The sequence below is a fragment of the Myotis brandtii genome, unplaced genomic scaffold (genome assembly GCF_000412655.1).
Source record: "Myotis brandtii unplaced genomic scaffold, ASM41265v1 scaffold174, whole genome shotgun sequence".
NCBI lineage: Eukaryota > Metazoa > Chordata > Mammalia > Chiroptera > Vespertilionidae > Myotis > Myotis brandtii.
This window is the reverse complement of record NW_005356437.1, coordinates 1,548,872-1,576,773: the sequence shown is the minus strand read 5'-3', so window position 1 is coordinate 1,576,773 and position 27,902 is coordinate 1,548,872. Positions and strand designations below refer to the sequence as shown.

Here is a 27,902-nt window from a genome sequence, read left to right as displayed (position 1 = left end):
CGATGTTTGCTTTAAGCTGCCTGGCTGCCGGCCGCCATCTTGGCTGTCAGTTAATTTGCATATCACCCTGATTAGCCAATGGGAAGGGTAGCGGTCGTATGCTAATTACCATGTTTCTCTTTTATTAGTGTAGATATAGATAGATTTTTTGTTGTTGTTATTGAATTGGAACATGATTAATAGACTGCTGCATTAGGCAGGGTATAAAGTAGGATTCAAAGTGACATTGATATAGAAAGGAAGACTGTGAAAGTGTTACTGGAGGAAGATGAGACCTTGATTCTTGTCTTGTGTTTTGTGCTGAGTTCCAAGCATGTCAAACCGACCACAAATTTGACATGTTTGTTGTAAGCACTCCTAATAGCCTCAGCGCCAAGAATTAGAAAAGTAGGGAAGTACGAGTTACTGACTACTGCTTGATGTCTTTAAGACATTTGAACCTGCCAAGAAAGATAATGAAAGTGTGGAAAATCAGGAAGAACCTACAATAGAAATGCTTTTGTTAGTGTTAGACCCATCTATATATATAAAAGGCTAATATGCTAAGTGTCCTTCCCACTGTCCGACCGGTCGCTATGACGCACACTGACCACCAGGGGGCAGACACTCAACACAGGAGCTGCTGTGCACGCACTTGCCATTTACAGAGACATGGCAGCGCAGATCTGGCACCCACAAAGCAACACTTGGCTTTCCCCAAGGGGGACACAGGCCCTGCCACCAGCCCGGAGCGACAGGCCACCAAATCGCAGCCAACGCTGCCGGGACCCCATGGTGCAAAATGCGGCCCACAGCTCAGCCCAACCCAGAAACGGTGGCTATGGGCGCCGGGTAATGACATCACATAGCAATGCCCAGCTTCCTCTTCCTAGCGACTAGGCTGCAGTTTCTTCAGCCCAGGAACACGACTTGCTTTATAGCCAGGTGCAAACATTTCACGCTAACCAAATGTCTGAAGTGTTTTCCCATGCCTCATCTCAGTGGAATCCTATTTCCTTTTCATTAACCGGAAAATGGAATTTAGAAAGCTTAGAAACTTGACCGGACTGAAAAGAAGTAAGATATGGTGGACCTTGAAAATGACTTTAGGTTTTCTCACTGCGCAGAATATAGTCAAACACTGCTACAGTTAAATGTTTTACCCTTTGTTCTCCCTGCATGATCTACAATAATAATGTACTTGTTGATATTTACTGCTGTGTTGCTGACAATTGCCTGAAAGAGAAGTTGGGGTGCTTCACTGGGCTGGAAAAAGTTTAGCTACATCAGAAAGCAGGTCTAATTAAGCAAGTTTATTCTATATCTATAAATGGCTAAGTTGACTCATGCATGCACGATACATATAAAGCTCTCGCTGGCGCCAATCACGTGTGTTTTGAACTGTCAGAACTGTTGCCTAATAACAAACAAGGCACTAGTAGTCATTGTACTCTTCATGGTCACATACTTGGGGGGGGGGGAGGTTTCATGTAAGAATATCTTTGGTGAAACAGTAAAAATTATTTTTATTAAATCCCAACCCTTGAGTACACATGTTTATAATATTCTGTGTGAAAAAATAGGAGATAAATATAAAGCACTTTTGCTGCAAACTTAAGTATGAAGGTTGCCTTATGGAAAACTACCTATGCAAATGTTTGAGTTATGAACTGAATTATCCACTTTTTTCATGGAACACTGTGATCTGACAAGCTGTAAACACTTGGATATTTGACAGACATTATCTCAAAAATGAGTTAAGTGAACCTTCCACTTCCAGGAAAACAACTGATAGTATTTGTTGTTAATGATAAAATTTGAGCCTTCAAGTGAAAATTTTGAAAAACTTGGCATCATGATCTTATAGCTTCCCAGACTTAAAGACTCTTCTGGATGAGATTGGTGGTAATATTAATGAGTAGAATTTTTAAAAAATAATGGAATTTAACATAAGAGTACAAAAAATTTATGATTTTTAAGACCCTATCCTTTCTTAAAATTTTATGTAGTGTCCAAGAAGAATATTGACAACTATCTGAAATAGCTGTTAAAATACTCCTTTTCCAACTACACATCTGTGTGAGGCTGAATACTTTTCATATACTTCAATAAAACAACCTATAGCAGCAGATTGAAAGCAGCAACAGATTTGAGAATCCAGATGTCTTCTATTAAGCCAGATAATAAAGAGATATTAAAATTTAAAGCAGTGTCATTCTCCTATACTAGTTTTTGTTGCAGTTTTGGAAAATATAGTTATTTTTCATTAAGCTATGTTATCCTATAGAATAAAACCCTAATATGCAAATCGACTGAAAGGAGGAACTACAGGTTGCTATGATGTGCACTGAGGTCGCTATGATGTGCACTGACCACCAGGGGGCAGATGCTCAATGCAGGAGCTGCCCCCTGGTGGTCAGTGTGCTCCCACAGGGGGAGTGCCGCTCAGCCAGAAGCTGGGCTCAAGGCTGGCGAGTGCAGTGGTGATGGTGGCAGCAGCAGCGATAAGGATGTCCAACTGCTGGACCGCAAGAGGGCATAGGCCAGGCTGAGGGTCCCCCCACCCCAGTGCACAAATGTTGTGTACTGGGCTGCTAGTTTATAATAATGTATCATAGGTTCTTTATTGTGTGTGTGTGGTTTTTTTAGTGAATTAATATTTTTACATTTTTGTTTTAATTTTGAATACAGTAAATATCAGTAGATACAATCTACACCTCATTGGGGTCCTCATTAATTTTAAAGAGTGTAATTGGGTCTGAGTCAACAAAATTGGAAAATTTCTGCAGTAGCATTTGCCACTGGTACGTGAATATTTGTTTCAAGATTGGTCATCTCCTCTTCTCCTTGAATCAGGTTTACTAGAAGCAACCAGATGTTTAGATGAAAGATTGACCAGCACTGCTGGTTAGGAAATGGATTTTGAGAACTTCAAGAGAGAGTAGGTGGAATGCAGCCAGAGGAAACATTCTGATATTAGCTTTGAGGCTTTCAAAATTGCTTTATATCCCAAATCACATAAGAGTTAGAAGTAACGGGGAGTAGATAGAAATGTGTGTTTATTCAACTAAGACTTTATTTGGTTCATCTATTACTTTGAATGCACAACACCCTGTGGGCCAACCGTCTAGCCACTTCTGGACACAGCCATAAAAAATGTCTCTTAGCTGCAATCACAGGAGATAAGAGCAAAGCAGTCTTTGTTGTAAAACACTAACTGATGAACAATTCAGTGCTTAACTCTGTATAAGGCATCTCTCATCGTTCATTCTGAAATACAAATTAAAATACTTTTCCTATGTTATCCAGTTTTGATTTTTCTTTTGTAAATTGTCTGTTCATATCTTTGGACTCTTTTGAGGCCTTGTTCTTATCATTTATATCTGTATATGCTCTTAATAAATTAAAATCTTCTCTGTATATTAAAGATTACTAACCTCCTCTATCACATTGATTAAAAATGTTCCTTCTAGTTTGTTGTTCTGACTTTAATTTTGTGGACTTAAAAAAGTGAATATTGCCCTAACTGGTTTGGCTCAGTGGATAGAGTGTCGGCCTGCGGACTGAAGGGTCCCAGGTTCGATTCCGGTCAAGGGCATGTACCTTGGTTGCGGGCACATCCCCAGTGGGAGGTGTGTAGGAGGCAGCTGATCGATGTTTCTCTCTCATTGATGTTTCTGACTCTCTATCCCTCTCCCTTCCGCTCTGTAAAAAATCAATAAAATATATATTTTTAAAAATGAATATTGTTCCCCTCCTCCACTGCTGTCCTCAGATTGTAAGTTCTTTGTGGAAATGTTGGATAACTGTATGATATTTTCTTATGAGGAAGACCCTAATCTGTTTAATCATTCCCCTATTCTATCTGTTTAGTTTTTTCTATGTTTTAAACAATGCTGCACTATATATGGTATCCATGCTTTTTTTTTTTAGTCTCCATTTAGAATATTTTCATATAATATCTTCCTAGAGAAAGAATTCAGTGTACAGGTACATTATTAATGCATGGTTGATTAGTTTATTTCAGATACAAAACTCTAGACACTGTTAGCTGTCGGCTATGGTGTTTCTAAAAGCAGCCATTTGATTACTTGTAGGACTCTGGTATATAAATATAGTTCCAGCACTGGGCGTTGGGACCACACTTGGCAAGGCCAGTGATTCCAAAATACCTCCCCTGGGCTTTGTGAGGGGTTGGCCAACTTTTCTATAAAGGGTCAGATAATAAATATTTTAGGCTTTGTGTGCGACATGGTGTCTATACAGCTACTCAGCTCTCAACTCAGCTACTCCACTGTAGTGCAAAAGCAGCCAGAGATTGTGTCAGTGAATAGTTGGGTCTGTGTCCCAATAAAAGTTTATTTATGGACATGAAATTTGAATTTCAGATAATTTTTATGTGTCACAAAATATTCTTGTTTTTTGTTTTTCCAATTATTTAAAACTATAAAATATGTTCGTAACCTGCAAGCCATACCAAAATAGGCAATGGGCTGGATATGGCCTGTGAGCCATGGTTTGCCAATAGGCTATGTCATTGGTGACTTGGCAATAGGCATTTATTATATTGGGATCTCTGGATCTACTGCAGTGATATGGTAAATTTATCAAGAAAGCCCTTACTTTCAGAATGTGTCTGATAACTACCTTTCATATTTTGTATTTCAGCTGGGGTTAACCGAATTTCATATTGGCCTGCTGATCCAGAAATAAGTTTGCTTTCTGAGACTTCTACTTCTGAAGATGCAAAGTTAGATGCCAAAGCAGTGGAAAGATTGAAATCAAACAGTAGGGCCCATGTGTGTGTCTTGCTTCAGCCTTTGGTGTGTTGTATGATGCAATTTGTAGAAGAAACCTCTTATAAATGTGACTTTATTCAAAAAATGGCAAAAACATTTCCAGATACTACATTTTATTCCAAATGTAGACAAGAAAGAATAAAAGAATATGAACTGTTATTTTTTGTTTCAAATGAAGAACTACATAAGCAGATTCTGATGACTATAGGTTTGGAGAATCTATGTGAAAATCCATATTTTAGCAATCTAAGGCAAAACATGAAAGATCTTATTCTACTTTTGGCCACAGTAGCTTCCAGTGTGCCCAACTGTAAACACTACGGATTTTATTGTGACAAGACTGAACAGAGTAATGAAATTCACAATCAGAGTTTGCCACAAGAAATTGCAAGGCACTGCATGGTTCAGGCCAGGTTATTGGCATATCGAACTGGTAAGTTATATGCTTAGTTCATGAATTGGGGTTTATCAGTTGGTTGTATTTATCTCAGAAGTAAAGGGGTTCATCTCATCTATGGTAGAACTCACTTATTCTCAGATACTGAGTTTTGCTGGTCATATGTACAACATATAGAAATTAGTGAGACCCTTGAGTAGACAACTCTTCCTCAGAATGGTTATAGGATTCCTTGTGGCCTTATAATTTGGTGCTACATGCCCTGATTATCTAGGCCCTCCTTTCTGCTTCTTGTTTTTATCATTTCACTGTTCATTGATCCCTCCACTAGAGATGGAACAAAAAGAGAGAGGGAACCAAGTCATTCATTTTTGTTAACTCTTCAATATTTTATATGTATTCAATATTAATAAAAACTTTAAAAATCTTTACAATATATGAATTCAAAATAACTAGCAGAATCAAAGTAAAAGAATATTGGCATATTTTTCCAATTGCTAATTAGTATGTCGCAAGTAGAGAAATCAAACATTTTTACTTTTTTTAAGTTATGCATGGCCATATATGTGAAAACAAAAAATATTTCCTGGGGATTTTCTTTATTGTAATAAAAGATAGCATCTCTATTCCCAATTATAGAATACTGTTTTTACATCTTATCAGATGTAAAATATTTCAAAGTAGAAGAATCATCACTTTTTAAAATGCAACTTGGAAATAAGGAAAAAAAATGCAGGCAGGAGGAGCAATAGAGTAAGATTTGATGAGTGGAATATAGTAAAAAAAAAATTTAATTTATCTCAAGAAAGAAGGTAAACAGGAAGTCTTCAGAAAAGGTTCAGTCGTGGCTCGGTTGAGCATCGACCAAGAGATTGCTGTTCGATTCCTGGTCAGGACACATGTCCAGGTTGTGTGCTCGATCCCCAGAAGGCGGTGTGCAGGAGGCAGCCGATTGATGTTTCTCTCATCTATGTTTCTATCTCTCTATCCCTTACCCTCCAAAAATGAATAAAAACATTTTTTGAAAGAAAAGGTTCATATAAATTTCACTGGCGTGCAATGTATTCTAAACAAAGACCATAGGTCAAAGTAATTTCAGTAGAATGGAAGCTCTCATCTGGCAGTATATCAGAATCTCTGAAATTTTATTAAAAAACAAATGTTCACATTTCAATCCAGACTAAACCAAGTCCCTAAGGGTATGGCCAAGGCTTATAAGTTTTTAAAGTTCTGCAAGGAACTTTGACATGCAGCAGGTTTAATAAACACTCAATTCTTATTAAGGAATTTGATATTAGCTCAGCTGGAGTGGCTCAGTTGGTTGGAGCATAGTCCTATGCACGGAAAGGTTGCTGGTTCGATTCCCTGTCAGGGCACATACATGGCTTGAGGGTTCGATTCCCAGTTGGGGCACATACAGAAGGCAGTGGATTGATGTTTCTCCCTCACATCGATCCTTCTCTTTCTTCCCCCCGCCCCCTTCTCTTCCCCTTCCTTCCTTTTTCTAAGGGTGTCCTTGGGTGAGGATTAAAAAAAGAGAACTCTGGGTGGTGAGCTCAGAGGTTAGAGCAAGTGCCAGTGCTTCACCAAAGGATCACAGGTTGGATTCCAGTCAAGGGCATGTACCTGGTTTGTAGGTTTGATCCCTGGCCCCTGTCAGGGCACATGGGGGAGGGAACCAATTGAAGAGTTAGGAAGCCATTACATCTTATCTACCTGGTTTAAGTGTGATTTTTTAAATCGCTTTTTTGGGGGTCCTGCTTTCCCAGTAGACTAAGCATTTTCCAAAGCTGAAGATTATACCTTCCTCCTGAACCACAATGTTGATGACAAAAGTAGGTTGGAGTAGCCAAGGAAGTTTTTGTCTCCGCATTTTTTATGCTTTCTTGGTGCACCCCCTAGTGGTCTTTGTGCGCAGTCTTGTTCTAGTTGAGCCTTGATTGTTGTAGTTAATACTAGAGGGATTTGACCACCAGGCCGACTGGCTGTGTGAATCAGCTGTGTCTGCCGCGGAAAACTTCTGTCCTCTGGGGAGGTGCTAATCTAGCCTTTGCCTGAGGCGATCTGGCAAATGGCTCTGCGCAGGGCTTGGGCGGGGCGGGCTCAACAGGGCGGGCGGAGGGAGCCGTTATGGTGCCCTCAGTCCTGTTCCCAGAGGCTCTGCTTCTCAGAACCCCCGGAACCGCTGCAAACCTCGGAGGGAAAGCTGCCTTCCAACTGATGCCAGACACTCCCGCTTCTCCCGTTTGGGTCCGAGTCCCCAGCGATTCGCCCGTATCTGGAGCTCAGAGTCTGAGACTCCCCCCTGACCGAAAACGACAACCGCGCTCTCAGCCACCAGCCCGCTTTGCGCGCGCACCTCCGCACCTGAGTATTTTCCACACTGCGCCTCCTCTGAGCCTCGGTGTGCTGTTATTTTTCCTTCTAGTTGAAGAGTCTCTCCTCAGCCAGCCTTCCTGCGGTTCTGGGTGATGTCCGTTCCGTCTTTTAGTTGTATTTTTGAAGTGGTTGTTTGCGGCAGCAGTCTGCGGTGTTTACCTATGCCGCCATCTTGGTCTCTCCCTTATCTACCTGGTTTAAGTGTGATTTTTTAAATCGCTTTTTTGGGGGTCCTGCTTTCCCAGTAGACTAAGCATTTTCCAAAGCTGAAGATTATACCTTCCTCCTGAACCACAATGTTGATGACAAAAGTAGGTTGGAGTAGCCAAGGAAGTTTAATGTTTCAAACTATAACTCATTGGTTCTCAACTTTTAACAGAGGGAATGCTTATGAGAAATACAGATTCCTCTGTCTTCCCGCCTTCCATGGAGAGGTTGATTTAGGGCATTTCCATGGGAGGCAGGAGGCTGCCTTTGTAACAAGCAGCCGGTGATTCTGACACAAGTGGCTTGTAGACCACATGAGCAGACTCTGACAAGACCACAGAATTGGGAGCTAAAGTAACCATGCCTGCGTTCTAGAACCCTAGTTAATCTGACTCTTAGTGATCAGAGTCTCGGGAATTTGGAAGTTGACCATTCCTTCAAAAGTGTACATGAAGACACTGAATGACTAGAGCAATTTCTGTAAAAATTACAGACATGAAAAGCTTTTTGAGAAATGACCTAATCTGTCAGCCAACGTTAGGGCTGAGTGAAATCTAATATAGATGAAATTTCATTTTGATTTTAACATATACAAAGTAAAGAATATTCTCGTGGTGTGACTGACCTCAGATAGGCAATAGAGTTGCATTGCTGGTGGAAAGTCCCCTCTTGACAAGGTTTAGTTTGCCCCCAAATGGAAACAAAAGTGGCTCCTGAGTTTAAAAAAACACAACATGAAAATTACTCAATGTACATGGTAGCAAAAGTAGGCTCTTAATCTGAAGAATTTCTATTTCAGCTTTTTATTTTTTGTTTCAGATTTATGCATGTATTAAGTATAATTTTACTTCCAATATAGGTTTTGTAGAAAAATATACTCTTATGTTTATGACTTCTGCCACTTGCCTTAGAAATGATCATAAAGCCATAATTATATTCTTTTCCCCTCATGCTTTATTCTGAAGGTCTATTTCAGTTACACCCAAATCCCTCTTATGACAGTTCCCACTCTAGAGTAAGCCCTCCTCCTCCCATGCACTCTATTCCTTAGCATTGTATTAAATTTCTGCACAGCACAGCACAGAGGTGTTTCCTTGTTCCTGTCTTCCTTCCTCATCAGACAGACTGTAAGTTTCATGAATATAAGGACTTCTGTTTTCCTCACCACTGTATACTTGGGCACTCAATGAAGGGAAATGTTTCTTATGAAATTCTTAATGTCAAAGGAGGGATAGAGGAAAGGCAAAGTAGGTTAGGTTCAGATGGCTAAATTTTAGTCACTTAATTTCTTTGCCTGTTTTCTCATCTAGAAAAGGAAATTTTATATGCTTTACTGTTAGGGTGAAAAATGAGGCAATGAGTAAAAAGTGCTTAAAATAAATTATGCAAATGCTTTATAAGATAATTTTAAAAACCTGAGTTTGCTTTAACTAAAGTTGGGGAATTTTATTATAGTATCATAACTTTCAAAAATTATTTATGAGGCATCCTAATTTTTAATACATAGGTGAAATAAAGTTTCTTTATACTTTTATTTAGAAAGTTAAGTATTTAAATGTTATCATTGGAAGGATTACTTGTAAGAAAATTATAGGATGAAGCCACAATTTCATTTAATCCTCACCAATATGAAAATGTTCTAGCCCAAGATCATAGATGATTGTTATTTTGTGTAAATGTACCTATTTCACTATATTCATCCCTTATTAAGAGTTTGATAAATACTATGGTTTTCATAATTACTGTATAATTTTCTTAGAAATTTGTACTCACCCTTGTATTAGTAGAAGGAAAAAGTCAACCCTTTATGTGTAGAATTTCTCTTTTGGTTTTAAAATTTTGTTTCATATTAATGGTTTTAAGAAATACAGCTTTACTTATTGCAGACATTTTGGTTCTGCAGGAAAATTATAGTCTCAAAATTGATTTAGAAATGAGCATCATGTAATTAATTGGGCTATCCTACCTCCCCAAAGGCAAATTATGAAGGTCAGGGAAAGGACAACATAGTGTTCAAATCAAAATCCCCTTCATGGATCTTTCCAGCAATATAAATATATGAAAGCCCATAAATATTTATTTATGTTTGTATTATACATCTGAACATTTTTCATAGCAAGAACATTTGCGTGAAATGTATTTTTCATGATTAGAGTATAAAAAATTCTAGAAGACAGACTTGATTGTTGTGTGACTGTTTATTACATTAAATCCATTAGTTCAGAAATTTGTTTTTCAAACAGTTTTATCATCCGTTAGAAATAGTCATTTAGAAACTGACTTGTTGGTGGAGAATCAATAGTTACACTCAATTCTGGTTAGAGCTCTGAAGTGACCTGATTCTGGACACTGCCATTGTAATGATCTCCACATAAAGATCACGTGTGACTGGGTTGGTAGTGACAGTGTCTAGTTATTTAGTATCTACTTCCCATATTGCATGCTTAAAAGTATTTATTTTAGTGGTTTTCTATAATTAGTGAAATGTCAAGAATTGCTGCTACATTTAGAAACTATGTTTCAATAAATATGTTTATATTATTTTTAGAAAAATATAGTTCTGAAACTAAGAAATCATTGATTTTTTACTGTGTTAAATGCCATTTATCTTTCAGAGGATCATAAAATAGGAGTTGGAGCAGTCATTTGGGCAGAAAAACAATCTGTAAGTATTAAACTAATTGTTTAAACATTTAACTTTGATTTTCTTTAAATATATTTCAACCTTAAATACATTATTTTGTTGACCCATAGGCATTAATATTTTATATGGTGATTTTATGTCCTGTAAGCATTTCTTTATTCCCTCAACAATTTTATGGATAGATTCATTTATTTAGCAAACATTTGTTAAACACCTTCTACAGGGTTGTCACTGTGCCACAGTGTACAGTGGGGAGTTAAAGACCACATTCCTGCCCTTCATGGCCTTCTGTAATCTATTCATACAGACAGAGCAGTGAAAAAGAGACTGGTATGTAAGAGTGATTATAACATGATACCATGAAAGCTCAGAGGATCAACCTTAACTCTGCTTGGAGAAATGAGTAAAATATTCTTGGAGGCGATAAGATGTTATATGTCTTGAAAAATGAATAGGAATTTACCAGGCAGAGCAGGTTCATGAGACTAGGACAGTGGTTCTCAACCTTCCTAATGCCGCGACCCTTTAATACAGTTCCTCATGTTGTGGTGACCCCCAACCATAAAATTATTTTCGTTGCTACTTCATAACTGTAATTTTGCTACTGTTATGAATCGTAATGTAAATATCTGATATGCAGGATGTATTTTCATTGTTACAAATTGAACATAATTAAAGCATAGTGATTGATCACAAAAACAATATATAATTATATATGTGTTTTCCGATGGTCTTAGGCGACCCCTGAGAAAGGGTCGTTCGAACCCCAAAGGGGTCGCGACCCGCGGGTTGAGAACCGCTGGACTAGGAGGATAGCATGCAGAGGTGAGGGGTGTGAGAGGGAGTTGGGAAATGGAAGGGATTTGGCGTGTTGGAGTAGAGTCTTATGCTTAATAGTGTGGCGGAGGAAATTGGTCTTGACCCTGAAGAACTCTGTATTTCATGTAGAGAGTTTGGACTTTATCCTTTAGGTAGTGGAATACACTAGCAAGTGCTAAGCAGCAGAAATAAAAGACAAGCCACATATTAAATTTTAAATGTTATAGAAGCCATATTTAGAAAAAGGTGAATTAATTTTAAGAATATATTTTGATCTAATCTATCCAAAAATATCATTTCAACATGTAATCCCTATAAAAGATTATTAATGACTTGCACAGAGGGCCAAGCGAGTGCCACAGTGGCTTCCAGAGGGAGGGTCAGGTGAAGACACAGGGAGAAGATGTCTGTTTACAAACCAAGGCAAGAAGTCTTATAGGAAACCAGTCCTGCCATTGATCTTGGACTACAGAGCTTTGAGTAGATCTAAGACGGCGGTGGAGTAGGTGGAAGCTAAACTCCCCTCCTCCCAGGACCAAATTAGAGTTATAACTAAACTATATAAGAACCATCCTGAATAACCAACTGAAGATGAGCTGAAGGAAAACCTTATAACCAAGGACTTACAGGAGAGCCCACGTTGAGACTGGTGGGAAGGGTGGAGACACAAAAAGGGGCAGCAGCTGAGGTTCTGGAGGGATATCTCAGCTCCGTGAGGGGCAGTTCTCCTGAGAAGCATGGGGTCTACACCCCTCGCTGGGCTCCCCAGGCTAGAGCACCGGAGCTGAGAAGAGGCACCCAGAGTCCTGGCCGTTGTGGCTCAGTGATTAGAGCTTCAGTCCTCACCCCAAAGGGTCGTAGTTTCAAATCCCGGTCAAGGGCACATACCTGGGTTTCAGGGTTGATCCCCAGCCCCAGTTGGGGCACATGCAGGAAGCAACCAATCGATGGTCTCTCTCACATAGATGTTTCTCTCCCTCCTCCCTTCCTCTTCTCCACTCTCTCTAAAAATAAATGGGAAAAATATCCTCAGGTGAGGATTAGCCAAAAAATAAAAATAAATTAAATAGAGGCACCCACATAACATCTGGCTGTGAAAAGCTCCAGGGTTTCTGTTCACTGGGGAGAAAAGGCTAGAGATACAGGTGCCCTCTTAAAGGGCCAATGCATAAAACGTCATTCACAGTGACAAGTCCCATGAGGAGAGTGGGGTTAGTGGCTTTGGGGAGGGAGCTGAAGGGACAGCCATCAGAATCCCTGTGCTGAATCATTCGCCTATACCCGTGGTCGGCAAACTGCGGCTCTCGAGCCACATGTAGCTCTTTGGCCCCTTGAGTGTGGCTCTTCCTAAGCCTTAGGAGTACCCTAATTAAGTTAATAACAATGTACCTACCTATATAGTTTAAGTTTAACAAATTTGGCTCTCAAAAGAAATTTCAATCGTTGTACTTTTGATATTTGGCTCTGTTGACTAATGAGTTTGCCGACCACTGGCCTATACCACAGATGCCATCTTTCTTTCTTTTTGTTTTTTAATTGTTTTATTGCTTAAAGTATTACAAAGAGTATTATATATGTCTCCTTTTTATTTTTTCCCCTTGACCTTCCCCTAGCCTCCCATACCCCCCAGTGTCTTGTGTTTATTGGTTATGCTTATATGCATGTTGGCCAGCAGGCCTTGATCGGGCGATTGGGACCTGCGGGCTGGGGGCAGCTCCTGCATTGAGCGTCTGACCCCTGGTGGTCAGTGCACATCCTAGCTGGTTGTTCCACTGTCCAGTCGATTTGTATGTTACACTTTTATATATATAGACTAGAGGCCCAGTGCACGAAATTCATGCATGAGGGGCGGGCCCCTCAGCCCAGCCTGCACCCTCTCCAATCCGTGATCCCTCTCACAATCCAGGACCGCGGGGGATGTCCAACTGCCAGTTTAGGGATTGGGCCTAAACCAGCAGTCAGACATCCCTCTCACAATACGGGACCACTGGCTCCTAACTGCTCACCTGCCTGTCTGCCTGATTGCCCCCAAATGCCCCCCCTGCTGGCCTGGTCCCCCAACTGCCCCCCCCCCACCAGCCTGGTCGCCCCTAAATGCCCCATCCACCAGCATGGTCACTACCAGCATGGTTACCCCTTACTGCCCCCCTCACTTGCTGGCCTGGTTGTTCCAACGGCCCCCCTCTGCCGGCCTGGTCATCCCTAACTGCCCCCCCCCACCAGCCTGGTCGCCCCTTACTGCCACCCTGCTGGCCTGGTTGCCCCACGCAGCCTGCTGCTCAGTCCTTTGGTCATCCCTCACTAACCCCCTTTGCTGCCTGGTAACCCACTCAGCCTGTTCAGTTGTCCGTTCGGTTGTTTCAGATGTGATGGCCCCTGGCTCTTTATATATATAGATAGTACCAGAAGTCCTAGCTACAGCAGTCAGATAAGAAGAACAAATAAAAGGCATCCAAATTGGAGAGGAAGAAGTCAAACTTATTATTTGTGGATGACATGATACTGTATACAGAGAACTCTAAAGATTCCACCAAAACACTACTAGAACTGATAGATGAATTCAATAAAGTAAAAGCATACAAAATAAATATCCAGAAATCAGTTGCATTTTATAGGCCAATAATGAACTAGGAAACTAAGAAAACAATCCCATTCATAATGGCTTCAAAAAGAATAAAATATCTAGGAATAAGGACCTGTATTCAGAAAATTATAAGACACTGAAGAAAGAAATTGAAGAAGATACAAAGAAGTGGAAGCATATACCATGTTCATGGATAGGAAGAATTAACATCATTAAAATATCCATATTACCCAAAGCAGTCTGTAGATTCAGTGCAATTCCTATTAAGATACCAATGGTATATTTCACAGAGCTAGAGCAAATATGCCAAAAATGTATATGGAACCACAAAAGACCCCAAATAGCAATAGCAATCTTGAGAGAGAGAAAAAAAGAAAGTTGGAGGAATCACACTACATGATATCAAGCTACACTACAAGGCCATAGTAATAAAAAAAATACACACATGGTACTGGCATAAAAGCAAACATAGATCAATAGAACAGAATAGAGAGCCTAGAAATAAATCCAGGCCTTTATAGTCAATTAGTATTTTACAAGGGAGGCAAGAACATACAATGGGGTAAAGATAGTCTATTGAATAAATGATGTTGGGAGTATTAGACAGACTCATGCAAAAAAATAAAATAAAACTAGCCCACCCAGCAAATGGAGGAAAATGAGCTAGGATCAGAAAAGACTTCAGGAAGGAGATGATAGTTAAGGAAAAAAAAAAATTCTTGGAACACATAGGAATTAAACTGCCCGGATGTGAATCCTAGCTCTATCACCTACTGGTTATATGATCTTGGGCAACGTACTTAGCCTTGATTTGCTTATCTTTAAAATAGAAATAATAAGCCCAGCTGGCCTGGCTCAGTGGTTGAGTGTCAATTTATGAACCAGGAGGTTGTGGTTTGATTCCCAGTCAGGGCACATGCCAGGGTTGCGGGCTCAATCCCCAGTATGGGGCATGCAGGAGGCAGCCAATCAATGATTCTCTCTCATCATTGATGTTTTTATCTTTCCCTCTCCTTCCTCTCTGAAATAAATAACCATATTTTTTAAATAGGGATAATAATATTTGTATGGATCTCACAGACTTCTCATGAGAAATCAATGGAATAATCCCAACAAGTATCAGAATAGTGCTGGCATATAACAGCAGCTTAATACATGTTAGCTATTATTATTTGGGATGTCTCAAAGAATGGGTAGGATTTTCATAACTGGAAAAAGAAATTTATAACTGAGAATAATAAATAATTAAAGTTATAATGAAGCTGAAAAAAAAAACTAGCCCACCTTCTTACATCATACACAATAAACTCAAAATGTATTAAAGACTTAAATGTTAGACTTGAAACCATAAAAATTCTAGAAAAAAACATAGGCTGTAAAAGCTCAAACATTTCTCATAGAATATTTTTTTCTGATATATCTACTCAGGCAAGGGAAACAAAAGAAAATACAAATAAATGCAGCTATATCAAACAAACGTTTTTGCACAGCAAAGGAAACCATCAACAAAATGAAAAGACAACCCACTGAATGGGAGAACATATACACCGATATATCTGTTAAGGGGTTAATATCCAAAATTTATAAAGAACTTAAAAATCTCAATACCAAAAAACCCCCAAACAATCCAATTAAAAAATGGGCAAAGGACCTGAATAGATACTTCTCCAAAGAGGACATAGAGATGGTCAATAGACATATGAGAAGATTCTCAATGTCACTAATCATCAGAGAAATGCAAATTAAAACCACAAAGAGATATCACCTCACACCTGTCAGAATGACTATCATCAATAAATCAAACAAGTGTTGGTGAGGATGTGGAGAAAAGGGAACCCTTGTGTACTGTTGGTGGGAATGTAGATTGGTACAGCCATAGATGATAGCAGTGTGGAGTTACCTCAAAAAATAAAAATGTAATTATTATCCAACAATCCTGCTTCTGTGAATATTTCCAAAGAAAATTGAAACACTACTTCAAAAGAATATATGCACACATATGTTCTTTGCAGCGTCATTTACAACAGTCAAGATTTGGAAATAGCTAAGTGTTCATCAGTACATGGGTGGATAATAGAGACAGACTCACAGAGCTGGCTGACAGATGTCAAGGGAGGGGATTTGGGGGGTGGAGGGATTGTGCAAAAAAGAAAAAAAGAGAAGAACTCGTGGACACAGACGTCAGTGTGGTGATTGCCTGTGGAGGGGGTGCGGGGGAGATGGAGTAGGGTATAGGGAAGATAAATGTTGATGGAAGGAGACTTGATTTGGGGTGATGAACACACAAACAGTATACAGATGATGTGTTGTACAATTGGTCACCTGAAACCTGTATAATTTTGTTAACCAGTGTCAACATCAATACATTTAATTTTTAAAAGTTTTTTTAAAAAATGTTTTCATTGATTATTTAGAGAAAGAATAAAGGAGAGAGATAGAGAGATGGAAACCTCAATGAGAGAAACAGCGATCGGCCGTCTCCTGCATGCTCCCTCCTGGGGATTGAGCCTGCAACCTGGGCATGTGCCTGGAAAATGATGTTGGGAGTATTAGACAGACTCATGCAAAAAAATAAAATAAAACTAGCCCACCCAGCAAATGGAGGAAAATGAGCTAGGATCAGAAAAGACTTCAGGAAGGAGATGATAGTTAAGGAAAAAAAAAATTCTTGGAACACATAGGAATTAAACTGCCCGGATGTGAATCCTAGCTCTATCACCTACTGGTTATATGATCTTGGGCAACGTACTTAGCCTTGATTTGCTTATCTTTAAAATAGAAATAATAAGCCCAGCTGGCCTGGCTCAGTGGTTGAGTGTCAATTTATGAACCAGGAGGTTGTGGTTTGATTCCCAGTCAGGGCACATGCCAGGGTTGCGGGCTCAATCCCCAGTATGGGGCATGCAGGAGGCAGCCAATCAATGATTCTCTCTCATCATTGATGTTTTTATCTTTCCCTCTCCTTCCTCTCTGAAATAAATAACCATATTTTTTAAATAGGGATAATAATATTTGTATGGATCTCACAGACTTCTCATGAGAAATCAATGGAATAATCCCAACAAGTATCAGAATAGTGCTGGCATATAACAGCAGCTTAATACATGTTAGCTATTATTATTTGGGATGTCTCAAAGAATGGGTAGGATTTTCATAACTGGAAAAAGAAATTTATAACTGAGAATAATAAATAATTAAAGTTATAATGAAGCTGAAAAAAAAAACTAGCCCACCTTCTTACATCATACACAATAAACTCAAAATGGATTAAAGACTTAAATGTTAGACTTGAAACCATAAAAATTCTAGAAAAAAACATAGGCTGTAAAAGCTCAAACATTTCTCATAGAATATTTTTTTCTGATATATCTACTCAGGCAAGGGAAACAAAAGAAAATACAAATAAATGCAGCTATATCAAACAAACGTTTTTGCACAGCAAAGGAAACCATCAACAAAATGAAAAGACAACCCACTGAATGGGAGAACATATACACCGATATATCTGTTAAGGGGTTAATATCCAAAATTTATAAAGAACTTAAAAATCTCAATACCAAAAAACCCCCAAACAATCCAATTAAAAAATGGGCAAAGGACCTGAATAGATACTTCTCCAAAGAGGACATAGAGATGGTCAATAGACATATGAGAAGATGCTCAATGTCACTAATCATCAGAGAAATGCAAATTAAAACCACAAAGAGATATCACCTCACACCTGTCAGAATGACTATCATCAATAAATCAAACAAGTGTTGGTGAGGATGTGGAGAAAAGGGAACCCTTGTGTACTGTTGGTGGGAATGTAGATTGGTACAGCCATAGATGATAGCAGTGTGGAGTTACCTCAAAAAATAAAAATGTAATTATTATCCAACAATCCTGCTTCTGTGAATATTTCCAAAGAAAATTGAAACACTACTTCAAAATAATATATGCACACATATGTTCTTTGCAGCGTCATTTACAACAGTCAAGATTTGGAAATAGCTAAGTGTTCATCAGTACATGGGATAATAGTAGAGACAGACTCACAGAGCTGGCTGACAGATGTCAAGGGAGGGGATTTGGGGGGTGGAGGGATTGTGCAAAAAAGAAAAAAAGAGAAGAACTCGTGGACACAGACGTCAGTGTGGTGATTGCCTGTGGAGGGGGTGCGGGGGGAGATGGAGTAGGGTATAGGGAAGATAAATGTTGATGGAAGGAGACTTGATTTGGGGTGATGAACACACAAACAGTATACAGATGATGTGTTGTACAATTGGTCACCTGAAACCTGTATAATTTTGTTAACCAGTGTCAACATCAATACATTTAATTTTTAAAAGTTTTTTTAAAAAATGTTTTCATTGATTATTTAGAGAAAGAATAAAGGAGAGAGATAGAGAGATGGAAACCTCAATGAGAGAAACAGCGATCGGCCGTTTCCTGCATGCTCCCTCCTGGGGATTGAGCCTGCAACCTGGGCATGTGCCTGGACCAGGAATCAAACTGGGGCCTTTTGGTTCATGGGTCAACACTCAACCACTGAACCACATAGGCCAGGCTTAAAAGGTTTTTTTAAAATAAGATTTTTAATAAAATATCCTGCATTGGGGGCACTACAGTCTTCAAAATATTGTGTGTATTTTACACTTATCACACCTTTCAATTCAGACTAACCACACATGGCTGCTGCTAACCATATTGGATAGTGTAATCCAAGAATCTTTTTTTTTTTTAATTCCCTACCTGAGATATTTTTTCCATTGATTTTTAGAGAGAGTAGAAAGGAGGGAGGGAGGAAGGGCGAGAAAGAGATTGGCTATCTCCGCATATACCCTGACTGGGGCCAGGGATCAAACCTGCAACCCAGGTACATCCCCTTGACCAGGAATTGAACCCACGAACCTTGGGTGCAAGGCCGACACTCTAGCACTGAGCAACAGTGGCCAGGCCAATCCAAGAATCTTTTAAGTGGTAAAATGTTTGGTTTAGATTTGCATTATAATAATAATGAGGTGGGGCTAGACAGGAAATAGGGGCACTCATATAAAATATGATGAGGGCTTAGAATTATGGGGATGGGTTAGGAGAGCACAGAATCAAGAGATAGTTCTTAGTAATTATGTGTAGGAGCCTAAATTTTGTTTCCATAGACTTTATAGCAAGTAATTTGACTATTTGCCAGGATGTTTCATAAATCCTTTAAGTTCATCGTAGCCAGTACATCTAGTATTTTCCCTGCTAACCTATTTCTTCATCAGTGGTCACCATCCCATTCCTTCTAATGCCACACATTCAATTAATCACCAGGTACTGTGGGCTCCACCTTCAAAATATCTCTTAACTCTACTCAGCTGTTAACACTAGCTAGGTTCCTCTACCAAAAACTTCACAGTGTTCTGTACAGCTCATTTGTATCACTCATCACAGTTAAAATTATGCGTCCAGTTTCTTATCATCTCTAGATTGTAAGGTTCACAATGTCAGGAATTCTCTGTCTTGTTTATATGAATGCTCAGCAGCCTCTAGCTTAAGATCTGAGTGTTCTTGACTATTTTGTGGAGAATTTAAGTTTCCTTTCAAATTACCTATAGTGTACACAGCATGGTAAAGTGCAAAGACGTGGGTTTGGAGTCAACCTGAGCTTGAATTTCACCTGTTAGTTAATAGTTTTGTGACCGTGGCTTCAGTTTCCTTATCCATAAAATGGGAATAATGGTAGTACTGCTGTTCTCTAGGATGTGGAAATTGATTAAATGAAATAATACATATAAAACTCAGCATGATGCCCTAACTGGTTTGGCTCAGTGGATAGAGCATCGGCCTGCGGACTGAAGGGTCCCAGGTTCGATTCCGGTCAAGGGCATGTACCTTGGTTGCGGGCACATCCCCAGTAGGGGGTGTGCAGGAGGCAGCTGATCGATGTTTCTCTCTCATCGATGTTTCTAACTCTCTATCCCTCTCTTTTCCTCTCTGTAAAAAAATCAATAAAATATATTTTAAAAAAATAAAAAATAAATAAAACTCAGCATGATGTTGACAGTAAGTACTCAATAATAATTTGTTATTAATGAGATCATTTATTTGTAAGCTTTTGTTTGCTCACTGTAACAGTGATTTTCATCAAGCTACTACAGTAATGAGTCTGTTGATACTTTCACATGAGTAATTATAATATATTGAAATTTAGTGAGGTTTATTATAGCATATTCCAAACTACTATAAATACTTGTGATTTATAAAATATTTCACTCTAATAATTGATAAAACATTCATATTAATACCTAATATGCCATTGACCAGGAGAAATAAAGAAGAACCAGTGAAATAAGAAGTCGTATGATAATACATACACATATAATAGGGGCTCAATAATTGTTGAAGATTATGAGAAACTGAAATTTTTATTTTTCGACTATATCATATTAGCACATTTTTAGCCCAACAACAGAAATTGCTCAAAATATGTTTTAAATTTCTGGCTTGCTAACCAGTAACAGCACAGAGCATATAAGAAATTAACAGTCATTTATTGAGTAACTCTTAATATGCAAAGCACTCTAATAGGTGTACTCTAAGAGAAAGAAAGAAGAAAGCATGATTTCTGTTTTCCAGCATCTTATAACCTGTTTTAGGAGAGCTGTCTGAATCAAATGAAACAATTGGTGAAATTAGACAAGCTACTATTTAATTAACTGCTAAAACCAATTCTGCCTTGAGATTATATGTTAGAAAGATGATCAGCCTTCTTGAAATTTAGCTTTGATAAGACCACACTGCAGTTGGAGGACTTAATATTATATTTTTTTTTGATGGTTCAGTTTTTCATAGAAAATTGAATTCATTATACAACGTATGATACTAAACTGCCTTTTCAGACTGTTGAAAACTAAGTTTTGTTGGTTTGCTCCCTTTCGTAGCAAAATTGCGATGGGACAGGCATGATGTACTTCATAGGATGTGGTTATAATGCTTTTCCTGTTGGATCTGAGTATGCTGACTTCCCAAACATGGATGACAAACAGAAAGACAGAGAAATAAGGAAATTCAGATACATTGTCCATGCGGAACAGAATGCCTTGACCTTTAGGTATGAAATTCCTTTGCATTTATTTTCATTAAAATGTAGCAAGGGTTAGTTGAAATTGAACCCACAAACTTTTGGTGTATGGGACAATGCTCCAAGCAACTGAGCCACCCGGCCAGGGCTGAATTTAGTTTACTTTTAGCTGCAATTTATTTCCTTTTTCAAATTTTTATTATTCCAAGAAATACTCTTTAGAAGTATAACTTTGGTTATACTTGGTCTTTGCTGCCTGACCTGAGGCCATCATCAGAGATACTGTGGGCAGATTTATTGAGCAATCTTTTTTTCCTCCTTATTCCTTACTCTCTAATATAAAATGGCATGAAGTGTATTCTTAGGGTCTTGTATATTTCTGGAATGTAAGCTGTCCTTTGTTTTCAAAATCTAAAGCACATATTTTGTTTTTATGAATATATAGATTTTATTATGAACTAAATTGCTTTAACATAGTTTTTGTTAGAGGTTATACCTGGCATTACCTCCTCCTCTGATGTTAATTTAGATTATTTCTGCAAACATTTCTCAGAATTAATCATGAAGGGGGTGATCTTAGGGTATTCAAAACTGAATAAAATATTGCTCCTATCCTTAAGAGCTTGTAACACACTATGTGATACAGGGAATGTAATAGTGCATTCACCCAACCCAAGTGCTGTCGAAATTCATGGGCTGTTATGGATGGAGGGGATTGGGAGGGAAAAGCTTTATGGAGAAGCTAGCATTTCAGCTGAGCTTTGAAGGTTTTGGTAGGATTGTGACAATTGGAGGTACTTACAGGGAAGTCATTCTTGCTTCGGGCATAGCAGTAGTCTTGAAGTAGGAAAAAAGCTTATGTGTAGGAACATGCAGCTCCAGTTAGGCTGGACCATGGAGCTCCTGGGATTAGGTTGGGACTATATAGGGAAGACTGTGAGGTTAGACTTCATTTGGGAAAATGGAATGGCATTGAGAGATTCACAGTACTGATTGCTTACTTTACGGGTATATTGTTTGAATAGGTTAGGTGCATAAAATTGCCCCCAGCCGCCCGGGGCCGTCCGAGGCTCAGGTAACCAGGGCTGGCCAAGGCTTGCGCTGACGGCAGTGACAGCAGCAGAGGTGTGATGGGGCGTCGCCTTCCCCTGATGGCCAGGTCTCCCACCCCTGAGGGCTCCCAGACTGTGAGAGGGGGCAGGCCGGGCTGAAGGACCCCCACCTCCAGTGCATGAATTTTCATGCACTGGGCCTCTAGTTATATAATAAAATAGGTTTTTTGAATGTGTATGTTAAAAAATTGACAAATTAGTTTACCAATTTTTACTTATGTAGACACTTTTGTATAATTAAAATTAAGTGTGTGGAAAGTTTAATTTCACAGAAAAGTTTTCTATATGTATTACTGTAATTTTAAATTTATACTGAATAGATCTAGTAAATGCCTGCATTCAGCAGTCATCGAGTGTAAACAAATGCACACGGCTGGGGTGTGGCTTAATACATGTGGAAACATCAGCTAGCACATGTTATGCTGCAGAAAGTCACGCCATGCAACAACGGAACCAATCACCATGTACTATGTGGTGTGATCATGTGCTATTCATTCACCAAATATTGTTTACGAGCAGTGACTCTTGGATTTAAATATGTAGACTATAGTTGTAGGTATGTAATATTTATTTATGTTGGTGAAATTATTACAGTGTTTTTTTCCAACATATGGCCTATTCGCTAAAATTTGTTAAAAATAACAGTGAGTTAATAATAAGCAAACTAGAGGCCTGGTGCATGAAATTTGTGCACGAGGGGGTGCGGGGGGAGTATCCCTCAGCCTGGCCTGCACCCTCTCCAATCTGGGACATTTCTCTCACAATCTGGGACTGCTGGCTCTTAACCGCTCGCCTGCCTACCTGCCTGATCGTCCCCTAACTGCTCCCCTGTCAGCCTGATCACCCCCAACTGCCCTCCCCTGCTGGCCTGATGGCCCCCAACTGCCCTCCCCTGCCGGCCTGGTCTCACTCCCAACTGCCCTCCCCTGCCCACCTGATCGCCCACAACTGCCCTCTCCTGCTGGCCTGTTCGTCCCCAACTGCCCTCCCCTGCCGGCCATCTTGTGGTGACCACGTTGTGGTGGCCATCTTGTGACAATATGGGGATGGCCATCTTGTGATGACGTTGTGCAACACCACCTAGGCTTTTATTATATAGGATAACCTGTTAATTATAAGCAAATCTTGGTTAAAAGCATTTTAAAATTAACAGAGATTTAATGGAAATTTTGTACGTTAAATCCAAAGTCTGTTAAATCGATGTCCGCAAAACCAAGGGATGACAGTAATTTATTAGTTTAGTAAGCATTTATTAAATATCCATTAGGTACCAGATAAGGGGATAGTTCTTTTGGCTACCATGAGTTAATGTCTAATTAGACATCATAAACTGTTAAGGGGGTGTTAGTTCTGGCCCCTGATTTGGCATTATAAAGAAGTACTTACTTAGAGAACATTGTGTTCTCTCTCTCTCTCTCTTCTACTGTTTTCATTTACTTTGTAATATAATACTGAAAACTTGCCAGATTGCTTAGAATAAGTAAATTTTGCTTATAATAATTGTCATGTTCAGGTTATATTTTAACATTTATGAGTTTAGATTTTGAACACTCACTAATTCAGAAAGAATAAGTTTCACTTATTGTTTATAATGTTATAAATCTGCTCTTAAAGCAGACATTTTAGTTTTTAAAGATTTCTCTGAAATATAACTTACCCTTTCAGAAACTACCCTTTTAATATTTTATACACTTTTTGTAGGTGTCAAGAAATAAAACCAGAAGAAAAAAGTATGATTTTTGTGACAAAGTGCCCATGTGATGAGTGTGTACCTTTAATTAAAGGTGCAGGCATAAAACAGATCTATACAGGGGATATGGATGTTGGAAGAAAGAAGGCAGACATCTCTTACATGCGATTTGGAGAACTTGAGGGTGTTAGCAAATTTACAGTAAGTAAGATACACATTTTTTTTTCAAATATGCTTCCTATTAATGTTGTTTGGTACCCTGCCACATATTTTAACCTAATAATTCCTACCCTTTTAAAGAGTTTCAACAAATTGTTATCACTGAGTTTATTTTTATGTGCAAGCACTTGCCTAATTACAAATTTTCAGTTTAGGATCTCTGTCTTATGAATTTATGTCTCTGTAGAGAGAGTTGTATTGACCTTACAGATCTTGAATTAGCAGACCCTTTGGTGCGTAACAAAAAAAATCTCTGAACTACCTCTTCCCTCACCCTTCTTTCTGGCTTGGATGGAGCAGTAAACAAGGTGAAAATAGTTTAAGGTTACAGAAAAGATAGAGAGGGGGATTTAATATTTGATATATCAGAAAAGGTACTGAGGCAGTTCATACAAAACTCAGAACTCTAACTGTTTATATTTTTTTACTATTTAGGTTTTTAAAAATGTTTTCTTTTTAGGAACAATTACAAATATACACAAAAGTTCAAAAACTCTACTAGAAACTTTTTTCCAGAAACTTTTGAGAATAAGTTGTTGACATGATACCAGATTACTCTTAAATACTTTATTGTATATTTTCTTAAACTATATGTTCTCCTACATAACCATAATCTGACCACAAATCTCAGGGGATTATTATTGACACATTACTTCCATTTTAGCCGGGATTTCATCAGCGTTCACCAGTTGTCCCAATAATGTTCTATATAGCAAAAGGGTCCTGTCCAGAATCATGTATTGCTTTTTAATGATAATTCTGGAATTGAATGTAACATTTATATACTAGAATTTTCAGTGGGTACAAAAGACATATAATAGAATTGTTTATAAATTTCAACTTTTCATTTCTGTTTTGAGTCCAGGGTCCTGGAATGTATACAGGGGAGGGCAAAATTAGGTTTACAGTTGTAAGTACATGAAAAAGTTTATTCTTGTATTATTATTTATTAATTATTGTATTATTTATTATTATTATTTCATATCCTTACTTATGATTTATCTTTTAGGTAATAATGACTAATAATTTAACTTACTTTTGCCTACCCCTGTAAAGCACCTAAAAGATACTAAGTAAACTATGTACGTATTTAAAATTTTAAAAATATAACAACATACTATCTAATTTCTCTCTGTGTATGAAGTATCATAAATTTTTACTTGTTAAATTTTTGTCCTATACTTTTGTCTTTTATCTCGTTTTATTTAAAGTTTCTCACTCCTTTAAAAAGAGAAGGGGAGGCTCTAAAAGAAGAGAGATGGGAAAGATTCCTCTTTTGTAAAACTAAAAAAAATCTTACATCCAACAAGTCAAGGATAAATCTCCAGTTCTGTGGTTTTGTTTTCTATCTCTTCATTCCACCTGACAGTGGGAAGAATTTTTCAAATTTTCTTCGTAAAGATTAAGTAACCTAGCATTCAGGACTGTGTATGATGGGTGAAGTGAATTCTGAAATATCTTGCTTACTGGTGGATTTTAGTAGCTTTTCAATTGTACAGAGAATGAAGAGATCAGAAGAATGTAAGATAGGGCAAGAGAAGTAGAAGGGGCCAGGAAAACAAAGGGAGTGAAGGCTCTCTGAGCACAGATGTGACACAGAAACACCCATTTGGCCAAGATCCACCCAGGAGCCAAAGCCGGTTTGGCTCAGTGGATAGAGCGTCGGCCTGCGGACTGAAAGGTCCCAGGTTCGATTCCGGTCAAGGGCATGTACCTGGGTTGCGGGCACATCCCCAGTAGGAGATGTGCAGGAGGCAGCTGATCGATGTTTCTCTCTCATCGATGTTTCTGACTCTCTATCTCTCTCCCTTCCTCTCTGTAAAAAAATCAATAAAATATATTAAAAAAAAAAAAAAGATCCACCCAGGAATACCCTCACTCAGGTATACTGTACTTCCAGTGAACATTAGCTTTCCACCCTCTGCTTCTTTCCCTTGTCTGGCTTGGTTTACAATATTATGTAAATGATTTAAACTGCCTGGTGAGCTAAACACCTAGTTTTGTAAATACCAGCAACTGACATGAACTAGTATTTGTTCTAAATTTGAATTTTAATAATCATTATATTTTTAGACTGTCAAAAGTAGTATAAGAATATGAATAAATTTGGCAATTTTTTTTAAATTAAATCTTTATTGTTCAGATTATTACAATTGTTCCTCTTTCCCCCCCATAGCTCCCCTCCACCCGTTTCCCACCCCACCCTCCGCCCTCACCCCCCCCACTGTCCTCATCCATAGGTGCACGATTTTTGTTCAGTCTTTTCCTGCATCCCCCACACGCCTTTCCCCCCCAAGAATAGTCAGTCCACTCCCTTTCTATGCCCCTGATTCTATTATAATCACCAGTTCATACTGTTCATCAGATTATTTATTCACTTGATTTTTAGATTCACTTGTTGATAGATGTGTATTTGTTGTTCATAATTTGTATCTTTACCTTTTTCTTCTTCTTCCTCTTCTTAAAGGATACCTTTCAGCATTTCATATAATACTGGTTTGGTGGTGATGAACTCCTTTAGCTTTTCCTTATCTGTGAAGCTCTTTATCTGACCTTCAATTCTGAATGATAGCTTTGCTGGATAAAGTAATCTTGGTTGTAGGTTCTTGCTATTCATCACTTTGAATATTTCTTGCCACTCCCTTCTGGCCTGCAAAGTTTCTGTTGAGAAATCAGCTGACAGTCGTATGGGTACTCCCTTATAGGTAACTGACTTTTTTTCTCTTGCTGCTTTTAAGATTCTCTCTTTGTCTTTTGCTCTTGGCATTTTAATTATGATGTGTCTTGGTGTGGTCCTCTTTGGATTCCTTTTGTTTGGGGTTCTCTGCGCTTCCTGGACTTGTAAGTCTATTTCTTTCACCAGGTAGGGGAAGTTTTCTGTCATTATTTCTTCAAATAGGTTTTCAATATCTTGCTCTCTCTCTTCTTCTGGCACCCCTATAATTCGGATGTTGGTACGCTTGAAGCTGTCCCAGAGGCTCCTTACACTATCTTCGGATTTTCGGATTCTTTTTTCATTTTGCTTTTCCGGTTGGGTGTTTTTTGCTTCTTCGTATTTCAAATCTTTGACTTGATTCTTGCGATCCTCTGGTCTGCTGTTGGGAGTCTGTATAATATTCTTTATTTCAGTCAGTGTATGCTTAATTTCTAGTTGGTCCTTTATCACAACATCGAGGGTCTCACTAGATTTCTTAAGGATCTCAATACATTTATCGGCGGTTTCCATAAAATTCTTGAAAAATCTTAGAACCGTGGTTTTGAACTCTATATCCAGTCGTTTGCTGTCCTCCATTTCTGTCATTTGTGACCTGTTTCTTTGTCTTCGCATTTTGTCTGCTTCCCTGTGTTGGTAGAGTGGTTTTGTGTGCTAGGTGTCCTACAGGGCCCAGTGGCTCAGCCTCCCCAGTTACCTGAGGTGGACACTCTTGGTGCACCCCCTTGTGGGCTTTGTGCACAGTCTTGTTGTAGTTATGCCTTGATTGTTTTAGGTGTCACTGGGAGGAATTGACCTCCAGGCCAATTGGCAGTGAGAATCAGCTGTGTCTGCAGTGGGAGAACTTCTGTGCTGAAGACACCCTTCTGGGGCAAGACTTGCTTCAGTGGGGCTTTGGTGCTCACTGAGTCTGCCCCCTGAGTGTGTTCCTTATGAATCTGAGGAGTTGTAATCTGGGTGGTCCCACTCTGACCACTGGGTACACTGGCTCTTGGATCTAAGGAGGTGCTAATTAAGCCTCTTCCTGAGGTTACCCAGCAGGAGCTATGAAGAGATATGCAGATTCCCCTTCCTTTTTTGGGGGTTTGGGGGTGCCCAGATGAGGCCCAGCTGAGAAGCAATGCAAGCTGCTGTGGGGCCTTGGGCCTTCTCTTGGAAGTTCTGGGTCTGTCTGGCCCAGCTGCAATTTGTTAGGTAGTTGTCAGGTTGGAAAGGACCCGGGCATTCATATGCAAAAGGCTTTGCAGCAGCCTGGATGGGGCGGGGTCTCGGAATCAACAGGGCGGAGCAAGCAGCTATGGCTGATTCCCAG

General features: G+C 39.0%; 1 protein-coding gene across 1 annotated transcript in view; it reads left to right on the top strand.

Moving 5' to 3' along the window:
• Positions 1-27,902, top strand: part of CDADC1 (cytidine and dCMP deaminase domain containing 1) — a gene marked incomplete at its 5' end in the record, with an annotated part of 87,162 nt that overhangs the window by 29,525 nt on the left and 29,735 nt on the right. The window contains 4 exons of the mRNA XM_014537231.1: positions 4,648-5,211; positions 10,377-10,426; positions 20,717-20,886; positions 23,670-23,859. Of these exons, the coding sequence (XP_014392717.1) occupies positions 4,648-5,211; positions 10,377-10,426; positions 20,717-20,886; positions 23,670-23,859 (974 nt within the window). The remainder of the gene's footprint in view (positions 1-4,647; positions 5,212-10,376; positions 10,427-20,716; positions 20,887-23,669; positions 23,860-27,902) is intronic.